The sequence below is a fragment of the Rhinolophus sinicus genome, linkage group LG10 (assembly GCF_036562045.2).
Source record: "Rhinolophus sinicus isolate RSC01 linkage group LG10, ASM3656204v1, whole genome shotgun sequence".
In the NCBI taxonomy this organism is placed as follows: Eukaryota; Metazoa; Chordata; class Mammalia; order Chiroptera; family Rhinolophidae; genus Rhinolophus; species Rhinolophus sinicus.
The window spans coordinates 76,551,798-76,573,981 of NC_133759.1; the positions used below are offsets into that span (position 1 = coordinate 76,551,798).

The 22,184-nt window shown below is 48.7% G+C and overlaps 1 protein-coding gene across 2 annotated transcripts in view; it reads right to left on the reverse strand.

Moving 5' to 3' along the window:
- Window positions 1-21,733, reverse strand: part of FSTL4 (follistatin like 4) — a 365,366-nt gene extending 343,633 nt beyond the window's left edge. Inside the window, exons 1-2 of one of the 2 annotated variants that reach the window (XM_074313508.1) lie at window positions 21,494-21,733; window positions 13,973-14,108 (exon numbers count right to left, since the gene is read on the reverse strand). In XM_074313508.1, the coding sequence (XP_074169609.1) occupies window positions 13,973-14,098 (126 nt within the window). In that variant the 5' untranslated portion in view covers window positions 14,099-14,108; window positions 21,494-21,733. The remainder of the gene's footprint in view (window positions 1-13,972; window positions 14,109-21,493) is intronic. The other variant, XM_074313507.1, reaches the window with a different exon arrangement.
- Window positions 21,734-22,184: the final 451 nt, after the last annotated feature.

Sequence of the window (22,184 nt, forward strand, 5' to 3'; positions counted from 1 at the left end):
TACAATTGAAAAAAGAAAAGTTGGCTCTGAATTTAAGGTAGTCTTCTGTGACAAATCTACCAAAGCAACGACACAAGTAAACATTACAGTTACCTTTGACGGAATAAACGTCAATGACTAATTGATTGCTCCACCTGGTTAAACACAACCCCCTGCAAACAGCCAGATTAAGAGACTAAGAAGGAAAAAAGGGGCACTTTCCAGTTTTATCTCTCTGACAACCCAACAAATTAAAAACTAATTAAGTCTTTGATTTGGAAAATAATCCACATCTTTGCCTGAGAACAAGCAATCCCGGGGTGCGGGACCATCCTGACAGCAGCATGGGCCTCTACCTCGCCACCTTAGGGACCACTTCAAAAATAGTCACCTCCAGTGACACGAGCAGGGCTCAACACTGCCCAGCACGTCACATGCAGAGCTACTTAAGCAAACAAGTGAGGGTCACACTGGATGGTCATTACTAGAGCAGCACCTGTCTTCCCCACGATGGTCCACCTCCCATCCCAGCCCAGGGCCTGGCCTATTAAGAGTCCTAAACAAATTTATTGCAAGGATGAAATCAGATTATTTCATGATCTCCTGGCAAGAGCACGGGGCGATTGAGTTCCTCCTCGAGGCTCGTGGAACACACCAACCATCTCGGAAGCCTGACTTCCTACGCTTTTCCTTTTTTAGGTAAGTTTTCACAGAAACAGGAACACGGTATGATGCCTTCTTCATTCTGGGAAGTTTTGTGTCCACTGGTTGTCCAGCCCAATAGGCCTCGCTCCTGTGCTGGCTTTGTTCCGGCAGACCACAGGCCCCAAGAACATCAAGACCATCTTGTGGGTGTTGGGGGGAGAACAGATGGCCCCTGGGAGGAAAGGGGGCAGGTCTACATTTTAATTATTCATCATACCCTCGAGGTACCATCCGACAGACTAGGTAACATTGCGTCAACCTGCTTAACACCATAGTCAAACCTGCCACTTTCTTTCCTTCCTGCCAGCTGTAAGCCGAGTAAGGTTTAGAATAACCTGTGTCTAGAAAATTAAAAGACAAAAAAAGAAAAGGGGCTGCCCTCCAGCACAGTCCTCAGGTCTAACTTTTCAGTCTCGTTTTTGTACATGGAATGTGGCGGGGCGGGGCGTGGTCACAGATACAAATGATCTGACATAAAGATGCAAAAAGTTCCAGAGTCCTGGTGGGGAAGGGATGGTTGAGAACGAGGCTAGAAATGCACTGCAGCCAAGGCCAGGCGGGCAGTGTCTGATAGGAATAAGGCAGAAACACCTCAAGTAGCTGATGCCCAAGGATGACCTCTTCCCCCAAAGGGACACATGGAGACCCCTTAATCCAAGCTTCCCAACCGGAATCTCTCATCTTGCCCAGAAACAGGTCCCCTCCCCTCTGCTCCTCCTCGGCCAGTGGTTCCTCTGTCCTCCCGGGAGCCGTGGCCTCCTGGACATGTCCTCGTCCTTCTCTTCCTCTTTCATTACGACCGGCCTCTGTGGGCTCCTCTCTGTGACTGTGTTTTTGTCAGGCCCTATTCTGCTAGGCTACCACCTTGATTCTCCCCAAGACACTTAGCTCCTCACCTAGGCCTCTCAGCAGAGCTCCTAACTTATCTCCTGACCAATTCATTTGTTCACCCTTTCATTTGTTCAAGCATTCATTCATTCAATAAATATTTACTGCCCTGGGAATACAGCAGTGTCAAGATAACCACAGCCCCTGTCCCCATGAAGCTTAGGATCGCACATGGAGAGACAGACCACAAGCAAATGCAATTTATAGACCATGCATAGTAAGGCGTGCCATGGTCAACTTTAAAACTAGGAAGGGGGACAGAATGACAGGGGAAGTGTTTCCTACTTTAGATGAGGTGCTCAGGGAGGGCCCCTCCAGGATGCTCTTATTTGAGTAGAGACCTGTCCCCTGGGAGCATGACTTTGACCTTTCTGCCCAATAAGCTTCCCGCTCCATCATTATTGCCTGCCTCCAGAGTTGTGGCACCAGCAGTGAGAAGTAGGTGTGGCCCCAGAAATGGCAGTGGGCATTGCAACGGCAGCTGCTGTTTGCTGAACCCTTTCCACACCCGCCTTGTTCAATCTCACAGCCCCCTGGAGGAACCTCTGACACCTCTCACTCCCATGAGCCCTCACAACCATGCTTTCCACCCAGTACTTGGTGATTTCTGATTGTTTTCTGAATAAACAACTGGCCTGGACTCCCACGGGCATCAGCTTTTGTACAGGGAGTCAATCCCCAAACACACTTTAATTAGAAGGCATTTTCACTGTACCACCATAAAACTTATATTAAAAATGGAACTTTAAGTAGTTTAAATTAAGTGAGTTATATATAATTAAAAAGCCTTTAAGGCACAATAAGGCTCTTTTTCCATTTTCTTTTATAACAGAGTCAAAAAGGAAGAAAGGTACCCAACAGTCGGCGTAGCTGAGTTGCTATTCACTTAGTAGCTGGCCCATCTAAGAGTCCCTGCCCTGCCCCTGCTCGTTAGTGGCGGAAGCCCCACAAACTTCCATTTGCTCAGCTGTAAGCTAGGATTCAGGGCAGTGCCTCTGACATTGTTGTGAGAGTGGAGTCAAGGGTTTGCAAAGAACAATGTCATTCTTCAGCTGTGTGCTCTGCCACTCCCCACAGGGAAGGCCAAAGCTGCCCTGGGAGGTGGGGAGACCTCATCTGATGCCATCCGGTCTGCTTTAGTCTTCAAAGCTCAGTGTCATCAAATATCCTTTTCTTAGCCTCAAAACCATGAGGGAGGACAGTTAAAGGACAGTGTGGTGTTAGGAGCACAAACAGGACGGTCTGAATGCCGGGTGCAAGCCCCAGCTCCACTTAATATGTGGGAGACCTCAAACAGCTCACCTACCATCTTGAAGCCTCAGTTCCCACAGATGTAAAATCAACAAGTTAATAGTACCTTGTAGAATCAGTTTAAGAAACCAACGAAGTAATCCACTTAAAGCTTTGACAAAATGGTAGCTGCTTATTAATCTTACATCATTCATAGCTATGGAATTCATTCCATATCAATAATCAGAATTCCTATAGGGAATCTCCTCCTTATTCCTTTTGGGGAAGGGTGAGAAGAGTCATTCACACTCGCAGCCCTGAGCTCCAGGGCCCACCCTCCCCTGTCACCCCACCCTTCAAGTGTCCTCGGTTCTCCAACACTCCCTAACTCTTGGTTACACATAAATAGACACAGGAGCAAAAACCAAGTTCCTAATGCAACAAGACTTTGCACCTGGCTGGGAGCCGCACTCAGCCCCAGCACGGGGGGAGCACCCATCACGCCTTGTCTTCCATGATGACTGGCCTAATTATCCCACAACAGCTCAAGCGTGATGTGGTGCACTGGATCCCACTGGGTGGCAGACCCTCGAAGAAGAGACAGCTGGTAAAGTCATGACTTACCTCCCATGCAGCCCTTTCTTTCTTCCCAAGAACAATTCCAGCTAAAGCTCAAAGCAGCCGCACTAAGGAGCTCCCTGTAGCCACAAGATACATGACGCTGGAGTCACAGGGCCACGTCCAAGCACCAAAGCCTGTTTGGTGGGCAGAGTGTGGACACAAGCCCTGGGTGTCGGAACACTGGCACCAGGAGGGAGGGAGGGTCGTGGTGGTGACCTGTGAGATGTGAGTCAGGCCCTAGAGGTCAGCAGCACTTTACAGCCTGACTTCTGGGAAAACCCAAGGAGGGATATGCTGGGCTTCCAAGCCGCCCAGCTGCAGAAGGACCAGGTTGGGGTGGGAAGGACATCAGTGAGACAGGGAGAGGAAGGTAGGCAGGCAAAGATTTAAGACCACGTAGGCAGGCCCTCCTATTCCGATTCCAGCTCTAAGGATCAGAAAGCTCAACTCCATAAAATGCTCGCACTTCTGACAAACTCTGCTCACAGTACTCGGTGCGCTTTCTCAGAGGATGGAGGCTGGCTCCTCGGTCTCTGTAGCCCCTCCGCCCACCAGCCGGCTCTCCCACTCCATCACTAGCGCCTCCCGGCCTGCACCCACCCCCTCTGCTCAGAGCTCCTGAATGTTGCCTCACATATGGGGACCTGTCACCCGTGTATGGACCAGGGCAGACACTTCTCCAATCAAGTTCTCCGATTGCAGATCTCGTCCGAGCAGTCCAGGGCCCTGGAGCTGGAGGTTCGTGTGATGGCAGGGCCATAGGGCTGACGTTACACAGTGATGACCACGAGATGGGATTTCTAGTTTTGTGGAAAGGCCAGTCTCCAGGGGAGAGAGAAATGGAGGTGGGAGACGGCTCGGGTGGGAAGAAAGGAGAGGCAGGGCAGGCTGCCTGATGACCCAATGCCCTGAGCCCACCAGGCAGCTTGCAGTGGGCTCCACAAGATCCCCTGGTCACCGGAGGGTCCCAACTGACTTACTTGCCAGGGGGCCTGGAAAGCCACCCCACCAGTCTCTTCTCTTCTGCCTTCCTACCAGATATGGTCCCATTCCAGCCTACACCTATCCTTGGGGGATTTTTCCTCAAATTCTTAAGTACTGTGCCCACCCAGATCTCAGCATCTTCCCCAAGGCCCTGCACCTTCCAGAAGCCCTCCCCAATCCCACCTCCCACCCAGCGCCTCTCTGTTCTAAACTCTCTCACCACCCTCGGTTTGGCCCACACTGCTCCCTGGATGTGTCTTGTGCTGTACTCATTGCTCACCGTGTGTGAGCGTATCGGTGATTCTTAAAGCTCCGTTTGTGACTATTCTTTCTCCTTCTTCATGAGCCCGTGGGGAGACATCAGCCCACGTCAGGAACTTCCTGCAGAAGGCAACTCATGACCACCTTCTCTTGTATCACAACCACAGTTGTTTCGAAGGATTCTAGGTTTAAATTTTATGATACATTTTCATCTAGAATGTATCATGAATCATAGATAATTTTGTTCTAGTCAGCAAGGCCATAGAAGTGTTTTCCTTCCGAAGAATTACCAAACCCATTGGACGAGGGTGGACACCTGACTCAAGACGGGGCTCTAAAGCAAGAGCTAAGACGTCCGGTATGACAGAGTGGGTCCTGGGGTGGTAATGTCACATGCTGCAGCGCCCTGAGCAAGATGAGACAGAACAATAATGAGCAGCCATCCCCTCCCTGCCTCCAACCCAAGGCCTCTGAGTGGGACCTAGGAGGCACTGAGCCAATAAGGCGAGGGCCATATCAGGTAAGACCACCATAGGAGAGGGCCTAGAAGGGCACAGGCCCTTTTCTGGTGGACAAGTCCTGGAAGGGAGGCGGGGGCTCTGGTTGAAATCGAGCCCTGGGCACCACAGGGCCGCAGCAGTCAGAACTCTGTCCAGCCTCTGCTGGTGACACTGACACTCCAGCTTCTTCCAGCCCCCAACCCACCCTCTGAGGGCTCCAGAGCCTCTGAGTCATGAGCCAGAACAAACCTGTGACACCGGATCTGCCATCAGCCACATCCCCTCTGGGAAGGAGAATGTCTGGGCTGTGAGGACAAACATCCCGCTTGGGGACCAAGAGTAGAAGAATGGGACCAGAGAAGGTAGAGGCTGCTTCCTCCTTTATTACTCAATAATACTTTAGCCTATTTCCTTTAGGCTAAAGTTGAGGACTTAATCACCATAACAGGTTAGAAAAGATCACCAGTTGACAGCGGTGCTGAATTCCTTCTGTGGACTCAAACTCCGTTCAGCGACAGCCGGTTGCCTCACCACGAGACGACCACGAGATGGGATTTCTAGTTTTGTGGAAAGGCCAGTCTCCAGGGGAGAGAGAAATGGGGGTGAGAGACGGTGCAGGTGGGAAGAAGGGAGAGGCAGGGGGTCCATGCCACCCCCGCGTCACACTGGACCTCAAGCCTCAAGAATGGAATCATAACTCCTATTTCTCTTCAACCATTTGGCCCTGGGACAGGGCCAAGCGCACAGCTGAGTGCTCCATAGATACCTGTTGATAACTAAGGTTTAAGACTGCCAGGTGTCCTTATTGGCCCAGAGACCCACACGAGGCAGGTACACGGCGTCCTGAGATGGCCAAGGGAGAAGTTCTGCTTTGGGACACAAAGACATACTCCTAAGCTATATTGCCACTGATGAACACCCAAGCATGAGGCAGAGAATCCCATTCTTCACAGCCAAATGCTAAAGGGAAAACAACAGCATATGGAACAACCAAACAGAAGAGAGCGGAGGAGGAAGAGCAGGAACAGTGGGGCATTTTTTAGAAGCACTCCAATTAGAGCATCGCCTGGCAGGCCTCTCCCTTTGACATCTCCCAATGTGCCCACAGGAAAGTCTATTTTCCTGCGGCATCAGCAAAACCACAGAAACCTGAGGTCTTTACCACACAGGAAGTTTTGTGAGCATGTTTTAAATGCAAAGCTAGGAGAAATAAATGGGAAAAGAGTTCTGTTTCCTTTATTTAGAGAGCAAGCTTCAAATGATAGAACAGCTTGAACAAGCTTTTAATCCAATTGTCCTAAGATGAGTGTCAAGAAGAGTCATCAGGAGTCTTACACCTATTTAATAACATCTCCAAAGATAACATCTATTCCCATCGCCCTCAATCCCTTCCTCCCTTTGCAGGGACAGTTGGCAGCCACTCTCCCCGGAGCCACCGACTATTTCTGCTGACTCTTGAAACACTCTAGGAACCACTTCTCTGAGCACAGTTCCCAGCACACAGCAGATACGCTGTCCTCATTAGACAATGAAGAGAATCAAGTTCCTTCCCAGGTCGTATGCCCAGGACTTCCATCTCCTCTCTCAGACACCATCAGGCCGCTGGAGTTTGTGGCATCATTACACACAGCAGGAGAACCTTTCTGAACCCAGGTCTGCGCTGAGGGACGCTGAGGGATTTCTGGTCAAACAGACCCACGTGGTTCCAGCCCCAAGTTAAGGGATGAAGAATTCCTCAACTGCCACCCCTTCCCAAAAGAGAACATGCAACTTGACTTTAGACAAAGGTGAGCCAAGCCTTCAGACTGCACACCTGTTGCTTGGCCACACAGGAAAAAGGAAGACAGGTAAAACTGCACTTGAAATAACGCTTTGGGCATTCTTCACACATTTTAAAGGGGTCCAGTCAGCAGTGATAGAGTTGAGATGTGAAGACAACCTGAAGGGAACCTGAGTCAGCATTTTGACTACCCCCTCACTTTCCACATGAGGAAACTGAGGCCCAGAGAATAGAAAGGAATGGACTGGCTCAAGCCCACAGACCTCGTTTGGGCCAGCCTTGGCCTGCAGTACAGAGTCTAAATGAGAATCTTATGGTCTCAGCCTGAAATAAGCTGCTTTGGCAGACCGCACTTAGAGTTAGAAGGTTCCTACAGAGCTTAAGGGTCTCTGCTTGGTTCTCCCCTTGGGTCACCTTTCCCCTTGGGTCTCTGACTTGGGTCACCTTTCAAGTCTCGGGAGTGGATAACTAACAGGCGTTACTCTGGACTGCAGAGAAAGGGCCAACCCACAAAACACAGGTGGATCACTAAGCATTTGACAAATGCCCTGTGTCACCCCAGCTCAACTGCCACAGCCAGGCAGTTCTGCTCACTCACTGACCCGACAATAACACTCAGAACTCTCTCCCTCCACCTTCCCACTCCTCCCCTTCCCCCCCACACACACACATACACCCCCTCAGCTCTCCATTCCTGTCTGACCTCAGAACACCCAGTCCTTCCCTCAGGGACTACTTCTTCCAAAATACGATTGTATGACACCGTCCCTTGGAGAAGAGGAAGAAACACCAGGTAAACCACTATTGCCCCTCCCTCCAATCCTGCCAGAGTTCTCTTCTGCTCCCCACCCTGCAGGGGTCCATTTGCGGCTGAATTCTGTGTCCCTGCATCCCTACTAAGCCCAGAAGTGCTGTCAGAGACACAGATTTTTTAAATTACACTGAAATAAAGTGAATTTTATTTTCTGACCCTCACTATAGTCCTTGAAATCCCTGAGCACAGCATGGGGCTGGGAACTGTTGGTGTCCAGGGTCAGTTGGTGGCCCCACAAAGACGAAGTGTTAATTGAGAAGACTCAGGTTTTACTTTTTAAAAACCCTCTTGGAACCTGGATCTCATGAAGAAAGACACCGGTTTTCTCTTGGACCGTGCCTTCCTGACACAAGGGAATACCTAAGGCCAAAATGGAAATGTGTGTGGCCACCGATAGAGAGACAGGTCCGGCTGAAGGACAGACAGCTTCTCGGCCACTGGGGTACATGTCCTGCACCCAATACCAGCATGCCTGGCTCCCACTGCAATTTACTCAGGTGTTGCTTGCTCAGAGTATAGGGCCCGCCTCAGACGCCCTCCGTTTTTAGAACCAATGCCCTCTACCTCCCAGGTGGCTGGAGACAAGACAGGGCCAGGAGCCTGACAGCAGAAAGCACAGCAGTGAAGGCAGAAGGACAATGGCCCTGGGTTGGCAGGACAGAAAAGTGGCGCCCACTGATGAGGCCTGTTAGAGTCTGTCAGACACCAGCACGCATTTACCTCTCTCTAGATGGGAAGCAGGAGAGGTAATCCACAAGCCATGGAGAATAAATCAGGCAGATGATCGGGACCTGGCAGGTCTGATGCAACCAACTCCCCGAAAAATGGAAAATTAGAGCCCCATTTACAACGCATGGCCTGATGTCCTGATTACAAGGGTGGACAGTTTCCTAGAGAAGCATAGATTATTTAGCAGCAGAGGCATAAATAAAGTGGTTAGATGAGTTAATGCTAAATTAAGAGGAAAAAAAATAATGGTTTTCTGTGAACTCATAAACACTCATTTTCCTGGGTCACAGAACTTCTCAGAGCCGATTAAAACTCGGTCAACTATGGTCTCAAAATACGAAAGGCGCATGCGGTGTGCTGACTAGTACAGAGCACTGGGCTTGCTGGGAGCAGCAAGACAGGAGAAACATCCAACACGAAGAAAAAAGACAGCAACTTCCTTTGTCCAGGGATCAAAATAAGAACAAGAGCCCCAAACAGAACGCCAGCCTGGCAGCGGTGGTTCCCAAAACAGCCTGGCTGGGCCGTGGGGACAGAGCTTGGGGCATGTCGCCTGCATGGGTGGCACAGAGGTGGTGATGCATGAGAACAGAGGGTGTGGCTGACCCTCAGGATTTAAACCACCTGCAGACAAGCCAGGGAGGACGCTTGGGTTCAGAGACCTAAGCTTATCTGGCCACCTGCGTGCTTGACTATAGATGAAAAAGACTCTGAGACCAGGCTGATTAAATTCACCTTTGCCCTCGCCTACCTGTCCCTGCCCCGCAAGCCAGTCTCATGTCAAGTTATTTCCTGGCATGGCTGCAGCCTGCACATTACTCTCCTTTTCCTGCCTGCAGTCAGCCTCACCATGTTGGCAAGAGCGACAGAAGGCCAGGGCTCATCAACACCCAGATGCCCTTTCGTGTATGCGGTGGGGTGTGAGGGAGGGAGCTTTTCTGCCCTGTGTCCACTGGGACTGGAGCTCCTGAGAAATGCAGCATGTCAGGACCCACCCCAGGCCTACTGCATCAGCAACTGTATTTTAACCACCCCCCATGGCTGTTTGCAAGCGCACAGAAGCTCCTGAGGTGTTGGTATGGGGCACAGCCCGTGCTAACACAAGGTAGAAACCAGCTCATCCAAGTTCCCCATGAACTTGGAGTATTTGCCACCATCTTTCATCTTGAAAATTATGGATTTACTACACATCATGCTCTCCCAATATTACCTGAGAAACAAAAATCCACTCTCTGACACAGCAGAGAGCCATGGCTGAGCGTTCAAGGCGCAGAGAAGAGGCTGCCCCACCCCCCACTTGCAGTGTTGGGACCTCGTAAAGGGGTGCCGGCAGCAATCCCAGCACTCCTCTTGCTGAGACACTTTGCCCAGGGTCTCATTTTCCTCGAAAGCCAGTCAAATGCTGGAGTTGGCAACAGTGAGTGTTTAGGGGGGGTGGTACCGCATGAGATGCATGCAGGCGGAGCCTTAGAAAATGCCCAGCATCCCGCCTGGATCTATCTGTCCACAGGGAACAGGGGGCTTATTCTCCATGCCCACAAAGTCAGGGACGCGAGTGAGCAGAACTGCCGATGGGAAGACCTTAATCCCCACAAAAGATCAGCTATTCTTCCCAGCAGTCAATCAAAAAGAAGGGTCAGTGGTAAGGAGCAGGGGGTGAATATTACCAGAAAGGGCAGGGGAGCATTAAATTCAATCACATATGTAAGAGCAATGATACCTATTAGGGAAAACAAATCGTTTTTAAAAAATTAATGCCCAGTGTTAGCAGCCCAAATCTTCGTGAATGGTCAACCAATGCAGAAGGAAGCCAGAGCACTAAAGGTGTCTGCAACGTGAAGCCATCTCACGGGACCTCAGGCCTCTGTCCGTGTTTGGGGCCAGCACTTGCAGAAAGGGCAAGGGCCAGTCAGCAGAGGAGGATCACGCTTTCTGCAGCTGACCCCTGGGGTTAGGGAGCAGGGAAGTCGTCCTTATTACTGATACCACCTGACGTATCTTTTCCTTGAAGACTTTCCTAAGACAACATATGGTATCTGACCTCAAAGCACAGCTCTGGGCTGTGAGCCCTGAGGCATACAAAGCCAACAGTTTTTATACAAAGCCAACAGTTTTTAAAGGACCCAATATTACTGTGTGCAATTATTTAGAGCATGACTAGAAACTAAGGGTAGGAGCAATTCAGAAAAAGTTCAGTAAGATCCCTGAAGCCTGCAAAAGGCTGTGAAATGGCCACCATCGAATCCTAGAGCCCAGTGAGTGGCAGGAACACAGCATTCAGGGCCCAAAGGCAGGGGGGTCCCTCCTACAAAAGCCTGCCCCTCAAGAGGGGGCAGGTCTTTGGGGGCTGCTACATCACTTCTCACTTTCCTGGTCCCCCCAAATATAAAATTCTACCAATACTGATTTTATTACTGTATCTATATTAGCCAGAACATAAGGAAAAGGGGGGGAATACAATTATTTCAGAATTTCAATAAATTGTATCGCTCAGAATTGTTTCCTCTGAATTCAGAATTGCATTAGTATTCTATTCCATGTTCTACCACTCAGCTCTTATTAAAGAGGCACTCCACCCAGCTACATTTCTTTTTATCTGTGTTTGTAAAATGGCAAGCTCCTTGAAGCCATTTCAACGGCAGTCTTTGTTCATAAAACAATAATTTAACAAAATTCACATTTGCTGTAATTGCTTTAAAAATGTACGGACACACATGCATTGGTCATTTAATCCTTATTTACCCTTCGGTCATTCAAGTAATTGGTATAATAACTTTAAAGGGAAATCAAATCTTATGAACGCTTTCCAAACATTTTAAAAATCTTAAGTGAATGAATGTTTTGGAAAGTACTACTATCAGAAAGAAAACACACAGAGAAATGTTTTACTGTTTAGTTCCTGAAAAGTGTTTCTGATTTATTTATTGAGTCTCGGGAAAGTCTGTTGGTTTTGATTCTTCCAGAAAATGAGACTGTCTGAGGAAACTGCTAGAGGAGTTTCATATGGTTTGGGCAGTGAGTTATAGATATATTAATAGCTACAATTCAAAGAAGAAACTACCAAGAACCTATAACACCAAAGGACTATCTTGGATGTGGATAAGATACAGCCTGGCTTGTATCTTATCCACTGCCTACTGGTTCTCTAGGTCGACCACGCATGTCTCTACTGGAAGTGAACCCTGTGGGCAGGGAGATACGTCACACACTTAAATACTTGGTGGTCTAGTCTGAATTTGGCAAGCAGCAGGGACTTCACGACGACTATCAAATATTGAAAAAATATCAATCAGCTCAAAAACACAGAGCTTCTATTTTGCTGTTAAAAGTATTCGACACTGTGAGGAAAAGAAAGATGAATAAGATTAGCATAATCCATGTGCTAAAATAAAAATGTAAGAGTAAGAAAAACAAAAAAGGTAGGGAAGACTAGGAGTCTAGAAAGGGATCAAATGTGACCAAGAGTAGTCAAAGATGGTTCTAGATAAAAGGTGAGAACCAGAGCGGAGCCTCAGAGAAAGGGATGATTCAGGCACGTGGAAAGAGGACCCTAGTGACTAAGGGCATAGGGGTCATGCATGAAGTGTGATCAAGGTCAGCAAACCAATCAGTTACACATAAATGTTCTGTCTCTCTAGCTAAACGTTTGCTGTCCTGGGCCCTTCCCATTATCACCATCGCATTTAATCATTGCTATGACTCAATGAGTAGAAGGTATAACACTTTGCAAACACTCAACCTATAGCAAAAAAAAAAAAGGTGTATCAATCAGGCCGTAGTTCCTACATCCGGGAGTCTGCAGAGGCATCACTTCCTTTTCTGGAATGCCTGGACCTTGGAGCCTGTGCCCTCTCCTGGGCTCTATGCTAATGAGGGTGAGGAGGAGCCAAGCCACAGCCCCCAACAAAAAGCCTCACTTCCTCAGAATGAGAAGCATCTGCTCTTTCTTGTTGGTACACGAAGTGTTAGGGTGCTAACAGCTAAGATAAAGAGGTCCTGGGTTGATATTAATATACTTTCAATTTACCTCCGACTAAACCCCACCTTAACTGGCTGGACTCTTAACTGAAGGACGTGATTTGAAACAGTGGGCCAACGAGCCCCAATGGTAAAAGTCTAAGTAAGCATACCTGTGTGTGTGTCTGTTTGCTCTGCTATTAAATATTTCACAATATATTTGTAGGATTTAGGCGATCATTTTCTCTCTATATGGATGTGAGAATAATGATTAAGCCAATCCCATAGGGGACATGCCGTGCTCGCTAGCAAGTCAGCCTCCAGACTTTCTCAAAAGAGCATTAAGGTGCGTCCTTCATGGATTTAGATGGGAGAGATAGTGTTTCTATTTAATCATCCGCTCCCCACAAAAGGAAGCCACGCTAACTTCAGCAGGAAAAGTGTGCGGTAAATTACTTCAGATGCTCCCCGAAGATTAAGGCTCGTAGGTTTGGGATTGCATTACAATTAAGTAATAATGAAAGAGAAATCGTGTCTTTTGATCAAATAATGCATTAATCCTGCCATACACTGTGTACCGTCGTTCACTCTCTGGTAATGTTGACTTTCTGAGGTAATTTTTCTCTCTCATTCCACAGGACAGGAAACACACACAGAGGGGGAAAAAAGAACAAGGGTATGTATCGAGAAAGATAATGGAAGTTAAAACACCCTGAGAAGCTTTTAGATACGACACAGTACTCACTGCATCATAAAGAAAATTCCAGGTAGTTTTAATGCAAGTGTGTAGTCATTTCTTAAGGCTCAGCACATACAAAACCTTTTCTGCAGGAAAACTGTCCCCCGTGAGCCCTAAATTCATGAGGCCTACTACCTGAGCAGGGCGAGGCCCAGCTTAGGGACCCACTTCAGTCCTTAAGACCAAGTTCACTAAGCAATTAGCAGTATACTGAGACTCTCCAGGGAGGTATTTGAGAACAAGTTTTCCAAGCATTTTAGAAGCATTTATATATACCTAACATGCCATTAATCATTCTTATCTGTTCATTAAGGCAGTCTCCCTTAGGACCTCTACTTGCCAGCTCTTTCTCAGCCTGCTTTTTCTTATCTAGAGACCCAAAAAGGAGTTCATTGCTTTTAAAACATATTCTGTAATTAAAAGAGTTCATTAATTCACAGGGGTGTGCTCCACCAATGAGTCTGCGTTTTCCAAGTTTCATTAAATATACAGAAAGGCCGTTCTCTTGAGGGTCTTTGTGGAAGATAAACCCTGCAACTACAGCTGGGTTTTGGAATGCGTTTCCAGTCTTGGAGAGATTTAGACCATTACTTACAGCAATGATATAAATCTCCCGTCCATATCAACACATGTTGCTTCCTTCTGTCCCCTACCAACAAGGGGGAACAATTTAAATTCACACTGCAATCTCATTGATATAAACTAAAGGTGGAGGGGAAATCAGATACTGGAACATTGAAAAGCAATCAGTTTAAAATGTCATGTCAGCTGTTCCGTGACTATACCTCTGCCCGCGACTCCTCCACAGCCACGTTCAGGCCTCTGCTTGTTCCTGGGTCCATCCACCCCAGCACAGCTGGCAGGGAGGCCCCGAGCAGTGCAAGATGCAGCCAAACGTGTCCTGGTTTCATTTTGTTGAGTCTGTTGAGAAAATGACAAGGGCTCAGAATTAAGCATTGCAAAGTGTAAGCAAGCCACGGGGTAGTTAATTCATACTACCTGTATTCAAGAATCAGGTAAACCTGAGTTTAAATCCTGGCACCAAGCCTTCTGTTCTACTGTGGAGAAGTTACTTCTGAGCCTAGTTTACTCACCTGTAAAATGGGGTCAATAATACATATCTCATGGGCTTGCTGTGGTGATTGAAGGACTCAGTGTCAGGCACCGAATAAGAGCTCTAAACATGCTGGCTGCTCTGTAGAAACGCACATGAAACACCATCCACCTACCACTACATCTCCAAGAACAAACCAGGGTGAGAAAGTTGGGTCCCTTCTGTTAGGTCACCATATATCAAGTCTTGAGTTTCCCCAGAAAGCTGATGAGGAATCATGTTAAGCCCGTGGCGTCCCATTTGTAGCTAATGACTCAGTTTACAAGAGAGTGAGCTTTAAAATGGCATTATAAGGCCCAATTCAAGACCAGTCATTTCAAGACCAGTCATTTTTGCAGAATTCAAGCATCCCATGGATAATGAGATTTCAGTAACTTTTAAGGTGTTTCCTGAGGCTCATGTGATAAACTGCCCAACGTCCCAGAAGACAAGACATGTACAATTCAGAGTAATCATAGAATTACCTGGCTAAAACTAAGGCTCGGCGCCAATAAATATTCAACTCCCTATTGTGTTCTGGGCATTGTGCTAAGGGGACACAGGCTAGTCCACTTGCCCAGTTAACTGTACTTTTTTTTTAAGGTTTCTACTGTGAGCATATTCCAACCTCAATCTTAGTACCTCTACCTAAGAAACATGGCCAGATAGAACTCGTGGTACAGTATTTACAACTCTTACTCAAGGAAACTTAGGGGTTATTAATTTCTGTGGGCACCACACAATTTAGCACTTAATTGCTTGGGGTCCACGCTGCATCCTGCTCACGGCTGGGGAGATGAAAACACAGAGCTCCTTGGAGGCCGGCAGCGCTGTGACCTGGTGTAGGCATCCCGGTCAAAAAGGATTAGCTGCCTGGGGGACATTATAGCCTGTTTGAGGAGTCCACCCTGCTCACCCCAAAGCCAACAGCTTTGCAGGATTCTAAACAAGAGGGGTTAGAGGTATCACACGATCACTAGTGCTGAGGCCAGGGCCACCAATTACACTCCTGCCACATTCCAGGTTTCCTTTGGCTGCTTTCCACACCCAAATAGAGCTGTCTCTTCAGATTTGCTTTATGTCCCCATCTTGAGACAGAAATTCCCCCAGGAAGGAGAAGTCAGACTAAAAATTGTGGTCATATAATACCGGCCTATGAAAGGCAACGCTGTCAGTTATGACTGTCTCGTAAGAAAAGGTGTCTCCTTGTTTTAAAGAGTCCATAGGCTCCCACTCCTACATCTGTTTCTTCAGCCGTTCATCTCTGACATCTGTTGGCAAAGCTGGAGCTATTGGGGAAATAGTCCAGGTGGCCAGTAAATATTATGTGAAGGTCACAGTCTCGCCCCCATCAGCACCTGCTCCGCACTTGAAGAAACCAGAACAGTGTGGTTTCGGCTGCTCCTGGGAGATGACAGGAGTGTTCTGAGCAGCCACCCAACTCTGTGCTGCAGACCCAGGGCTCTAGCTGGTGTGTGTGTGTGCTCTTACAGCGCTGGGGAGGAGTGAAACATCACATTCAAGATGAAAAGAGAATAATGTCTTTCCCTAACTGCAACCAGTTTTTCTAAAAATATAGGGCAACTCCCTACTCTCCATAAATTATTCTCTTCTGAATGCAAAGCCATGTTCCAGAGACTGCAAAACGCAGATACGAGATGTTTGGAATTTGTTTAAAAACCAGCAATAGTAACTCAAGCTAGAACTAGAAAGACATTGCTTCCCACTCCACTTCTATTAACTCCTCCCTACTTATCCGCTCTCCAACAATGCTCCTGGGCTGAGCACACATAGAGAAGGTCCTCTTTTCTCCCCATTCATGCCGTTGAGCCCAAGTAAACTCTAAATAGCAAGATAATCAAAACTTACTCAAGTTAACATCCAGATGTCAATTCCTGGAGTTAGGAAACATTCAACCCATGAAATCTAGTATCTAGCTTTCAAATTGCCTAGGAATCCAAGACCGATTATGTCTGATGTTTTATTATTAATAGATAGCATCAAAATAAAATCCACACATTTCAACTGTTATTTTGGCACTCTGCGAGTCACTGCACGTAGGAGGGCGCATCCTGACCTCTGGCCTTAAACCAGCTGTTTAGTGTTTCAGGAAGCTGGAACTCAGCCCTGCTGCACCTGCCATCGTCTCTAGTTTGTGTTGAGGTCCTGGAGGGTCTTATTTGAAGACAAGGAGACACGTTAAGCAGGCCAACTACTTGAAATATTCCTCGGCAGCTTCTTTGTAAAGTTTAACTCAGCTTGGCCACCAGTAGATCAGACTTCATTTGCACAATAGATGCAGCTCAGATGTCATCCTGTATTCATGGTGAGTGACAATTCATGACACCTATGGCAGCAATCACCTAAAAATTCACAACTCACATTTTATGACCATTCGGTACATTAAAAAAAAGAACTAATATTGGGTCTAAATCTATTTTGATGATCTGTCTTATAACCACATAGAGAATATCTTGGTTAACACTTATATAGCAGTTACTATGCGTCAGGCACTATTCTAGATGCTTTACAGGTATTAACTGATAAGCCTCATTTCTGCTTGATAAGGAGGGCAATGATGACCCCCCAGTCAGAGGAGACAGTTCACAGAGAGGTAAGTACCCTACCGAGGTCATGTGGCAAATAAGTGGCAGAGCTGGGACTTCAAGCCAGGCAGGTAGACTCAGCATCTGTGCTCTTAGCCCCCGTTCTCTGCTGCCTCCCAATGGGGAAAATCTACGGAGAGCAAAATAGGAGGCCCTGAGCCCCGTATCCCTTTCCTCTGAAAGCTTCCAAGAGCTGCACTCCTCCAGCTTTCATGGGTCCGGCCAAGGATGGAGGAGCGGAGTAAGGAGGAAAGCCACGCTGCTCCCCGTCCTGCACCCCACTTGGCATGCTCTCCTCAGCCTCCACTGCTGCTGTCTTTATTGGCCAACAAGAAATGTGGTTGAAGAAAGAAACCACCAGGAGAGGCACAGAATACCAGGTAGCAAGGATGCCCCTCAGCCCATGGGGAGCACTGACATGGCAAAGACAGTTGCTCTGGGGGAACTGGATCTGTTGACAAATTGCCCCTCAAATGCAAATAGCCCTACTGGCCTGCAGACAGAAGGAAATCCAAGGATCTCCAGGTATAGACATGGGAAGAGAATACTGTCTTTCCCTAACTGCAACCAGACATTAGTTGCACCACTAATGTCTCTGTGCAACCTAACCTAGAGTTCCTTCTGAGATCAATTTAGGTTTGTAAGCTTCATTCAATCCATACTAGAGCCTAAGATTGATTATAAATCAACCCGAGATTGTTGTCATAAAAGAGCTACCTCTTCTTTCAAATAACTCAAAGCCCAAACCATGGATATGTAACACATCTCATTTCCAAGAGAAGTAGTTCACTGCTTCCTTGCTTTTCCCATGCTCAGGGGAACCAGGTGCTAGCCCTGGCGGGTTGAGGAATTCACCCAATGTGTGAAGCCAAATCAATGGGCAGACTTAGACTAAAACCCAGGCCCCTAGGCAACTAACTGTTTCATTTTTTACCTTGCTACAAACTTGTATGTGGAATATGTTTGCATTCTCTGTTTAGATAGACTGATACTGCATTTTTTAGTGCTGGATGGACCCCACTAGAATCTACCCCATCCTTGTGAAAACCACAGGATTTTCTGGTTTTAGAATATAAGCTGATACCTGCGCTGTAATTTATTCATCTTTAAAATTACAGAGGTACTACAAATTTGTATGACATAACATTCTAAATTCTGACTTCCGTTTTGAAGAAAGTTGAAAAAAATACGACATAAGAACGCAAATGGTTAGGGAGAAATCGACATGAATATGTAAATTCCAAATCTGTCCCACCAGAGGACGCAGGCTGGCATGTAAGCTGTCTTTATTGAACAGGGTGAGAGGCCAGAGAGAAGCACCGACATTTAAATGGCAGTGGGTTTCATATAAACTTCTCTTTCTTCCTCCGGGAACCAGCTCTCTTTGGGAAGAGTGGGAATTCTGACCTTGAGAGCTTTGGAGGAGATTGTTGACAGGTTCTCCCTCTCAGCCTCTCTCCCAGAATATGCAAACATTACCAAACCAGACATTATGGATTAGCCACATGGGAATGGCTTCTCTTTGTAACTGACAGGATCAGAAATTATGAACATGATTTGGCAGAACCAAGTGACACCACCCAGCCTTTAAGACAACAGGGAAGGTTTGGGACCCTGAGGCACCTGCATTTCCAATCCTTGTTATTGGAAAAGTTTATTACTTGAGGGGCAGTGCATTTTACACATGGGATCTTAGTAGCCAACAAATAGAAACAAACTGGAGACTGCCAAAATCCTGCAATCCTCTTCTATATGACGGTCCAATGTTAAAAGGAAAAGAAAAGCCACATAAACCCTAACCCCAAACCAGGAAGCTATATATTAATTTCTTCTGGAAGGTTAGGACCCTAGTTTGATTTGTGTTTTAGAAAAAAAGAAAGGGATTCAAACTTTTGAAGACAGCCTCTAAAATACCAACCCAGGGAAATTAGTCATGGAAATATATCAGGGTAACCCTACAACAAGCCATAATGAAGTTATATTACATGTCCTATTAATTCTTTATATCTTTGGCTAACTGTTCCAACGTTTGATAAGTTAGATGCCTATGTGTAATGTGTAAATATATGACATTCCTGTTATTGTGAAGTTTCACACACACACACACACACACACACACACACACAACTTCCTTTCAAGATTCAGATTATACCTCTTACGTACCCTGTTCCCTCAACTGTAGTTCTATTTTTACTTGAAGTTCCATGTCTTATGTTGTGCATTGAGGTAGAAAATGTAAGGAAAGATGTGCTTGTCAAATAACTATCTAATTTCATTAAATTAGTAAGCACACATTGACCACACATAAGCAACACGAGAAGGTGGAGTTTGCAGAGAAATACCGAAAAACGCAAAGCAGGAATTCAGGTAGATTTTTTAGGAAATCTTGAGTATTCAATGTCAGTTTCTGGAATATAGTGTTAAGTCCAACGAAAGATCACAACACGAAGATCACTTTTTTAAAAATCCTGTGGCCCTTAGAAGAACAGAAGAATCCTGAGTGAGTGACTGGTCAAGGTAGAAAAATCCAACCTAACCCTGCCTCACCCACTTCTAGGGCATAATCAAAGGCACAGAAGTTCTCTCAATGCCCAGCATAGGCTGGCCCCTCTCTGGAGCAAAAAGAACCTTCTTGGAATAAACAAAAACTGAGGGTCATCATAAAATTCAAAGCGAGCAGAAGCCATTGGAACTTTAATGAGCAATTTTAATAGATTACATCGAAGACTATTCTCTTGCATGACCTTTGGCTCAGGCTGAAGTCTTCCAGGAGGGGGCTGTCTTTTCCCCCAATATGGGAGGAAACGAGCATTCAGCTGAGTGTGTCTAAACCGAAATGGTCTAGTGATGCTGCAGTGTCTTCTCACAAAACTAAGATGGAAAGCAGACGTCATGGGCCCTCTGAGGCATTATGTAGCTTCCGTCTTCTGTCCGAGCTACAGCATGAGGGTTGCTGCGGCTCTAGCGTCATAGAAGCCACATCACTCACTCCCCTGACCATTTGCTTCCCAGGTGAGCCCTCCACCTGACCACTACCCAGACTCAGAGCCTGTCTCTGGCCACTCCAGGATTAAGAGGACACTGTTAAAAGACATCTCTGGCTTTCTCTTAAGCCTGATGATAGGAAAATAATTTGGGACTTTTCAGAAAAGTCCGAATTTGTTCCCTATCTTTTTTCTCCCCTCAGGGTGTACATTTTGATGAGCAGTTACTGTGTCACCTCCTATTAAAGTTCTATTTATCTTTGACCCAGAAAATGTAGGTGGATGTTTGTACCTCGGGGACCCATCTAGTACAGTTCCTGATGCACAGGATTGCAACAAATTTAGGAAGGGAGCAGACCAAAGCTCCTGTCGCTGTTTTCCACTCTCCGGAAACCTCGGTGGAAGCGACACCTAGAGGGGAGCGGAGGAGACGCTGCGGAAGCGCAATTCATCAACGTCGGAGACAGTTATCAGGAGCGAGATCGGCTGGACAGCTCATGGGGGACCAACTCTCTAGGCGATGATACAGACCTAGCAGATCCCCACTCCGCGGGTCCCCAGGCACTTCCGGCAGCCGGATGCGCTGCACGGAGGCTCCCCACTTTCCGGGCATTGTGAGAAACCCTACTGCTTCCAGTGGGTTTCGGCCCGGCAAGAGTGGCGCCGAAGTCCTCAGGTGTTAGGCCTCGGGCGAGCGCGCCAGGCGCCTCTGTGTCAGGTGAAGAGCTCCCAAGGTTCGCACCGCTCTCGTCCCAAACTCGAGGCGACAGGCGCCCAAAGCGGAGCTCTCTGCCTGCGTCGCCTAGGTCCCCCCGAAACTTGGAACAGGTTTTCTTTGCTGGCGCAAAGAGAGACGGAGATCACCCACAGTACAATCTCTCTTAGGACCAAGCCCCCTGCCTAAACGTCCCCCAAACAAACTGCTCCCTAATGACTCCCCCAGCAGGGCACACCGGTGCTCCCTCGGGAACAGCGACGAGCCGGGCAGAACGAGAGCTGCGGCTGCCCGGTGCCGGCTTCTGTCCCGGGTCCTTCCTTCCTAGCCCTACGCTCCGCCCCAGACGCGGGGGAACACCGCGAAGTGAGGGCCAGGCGAGATGCAGCGAGCCCTTCGGGCTGCAGCAAGGAGACGCAAGTTTCCCCGCAAAGCTGGAGGGAGGAGGCAGTGAGCACGCCCTCCCTGCACCCCAGCGCCAAGGGCACAGGTCTTAGCAGAGGGGCCGCCGCTCGCCTGGCTCGCCCATGCCGCTAGGGGTCCGGCGCCCCAGAGCAGCTCCTCCAGGGTTTCGGAGCCCGACGCGGGCGACGGGCTCGGCCCCAGCGGATCTGCGCCGCGCTCCGCGTGCCAGCCAGCTCACTCCGGTCCCTACTGCAGACCGGGGCCCCACGCCTCGGCACCCCAGTCTTTACCCCGAGCCCTGGCCCCGGCGGAGGTAGCCTGTGGTCCTTGCCCGCCGCCCACCAGGCGGGCAAACTTGACTCTCGCGGCGCGGGCTGAGAAAACAAGCAAGCGCCGGCGCCGGGCCCTGCGGGAGACGCGGGGCAGCAGGCGTCGGGACCCCAGCGGGGCGCAACCGGACCAGTTAGTGGCGGCGGCTTGGCACCCTTCCCGCACCCTCGTACCTGAGGCGGCCGGGGCCGAGAAGACCAGGTGGCCGGACTTGGGCAGGCGGGAGCGCCCCGTGGCGGCAGCGGTGGCGCGACCTGGCCCCGCGTCCTTCGGTCGGTCTCTGACTGTCGGCGGGTGCCGGGCGCCCTGGAGGTTGTCGCGGCTCCAGCTCTCTGAGCCGCCGCTGTCCGCTGCTGTGCGACGGACGCCGCGGCTGCCCTATTTCTGCCGCCGGGACCGGAGCCCGTGACGTCACCCTCCGGGCCCCGCCTGCCCAATCGCCGCCACCTGTGCGCGCGGTCCGCCCGCCCGCCGCTCAGACCCGCGCAGGGAGGGCGGCAGGTGCGCGGAGACCCGGGGCGCGCACACGGGGCACGAGGACTCGGACGCTCCAGGGCAATCTGCGCGCTCCACGGGAGCGGGGGGGGGTACGTTCCCGCTCCTGCCTCACTGGGAGCCCAGCAGGCTACAACCATCTCCCACCACCCAACACACCCTTCCTCACCTCTCTCTTCTCTCGGCTCCTTCTCCGGCCGGATTGTCCAAGGCTGTGCGCTCAAGGAGCACAGCTGGTCTTAATCAGCGGCCATAGCTCGTGGAGCCGTACACCACACGGAGAGTCGTCCCTGGAGGCAAAGTCAAGTGACACTCCCCCTCGCTGAGAACCCACAACCTGCGAAAAAGCCAAGTTTGCATTTCTCTCTT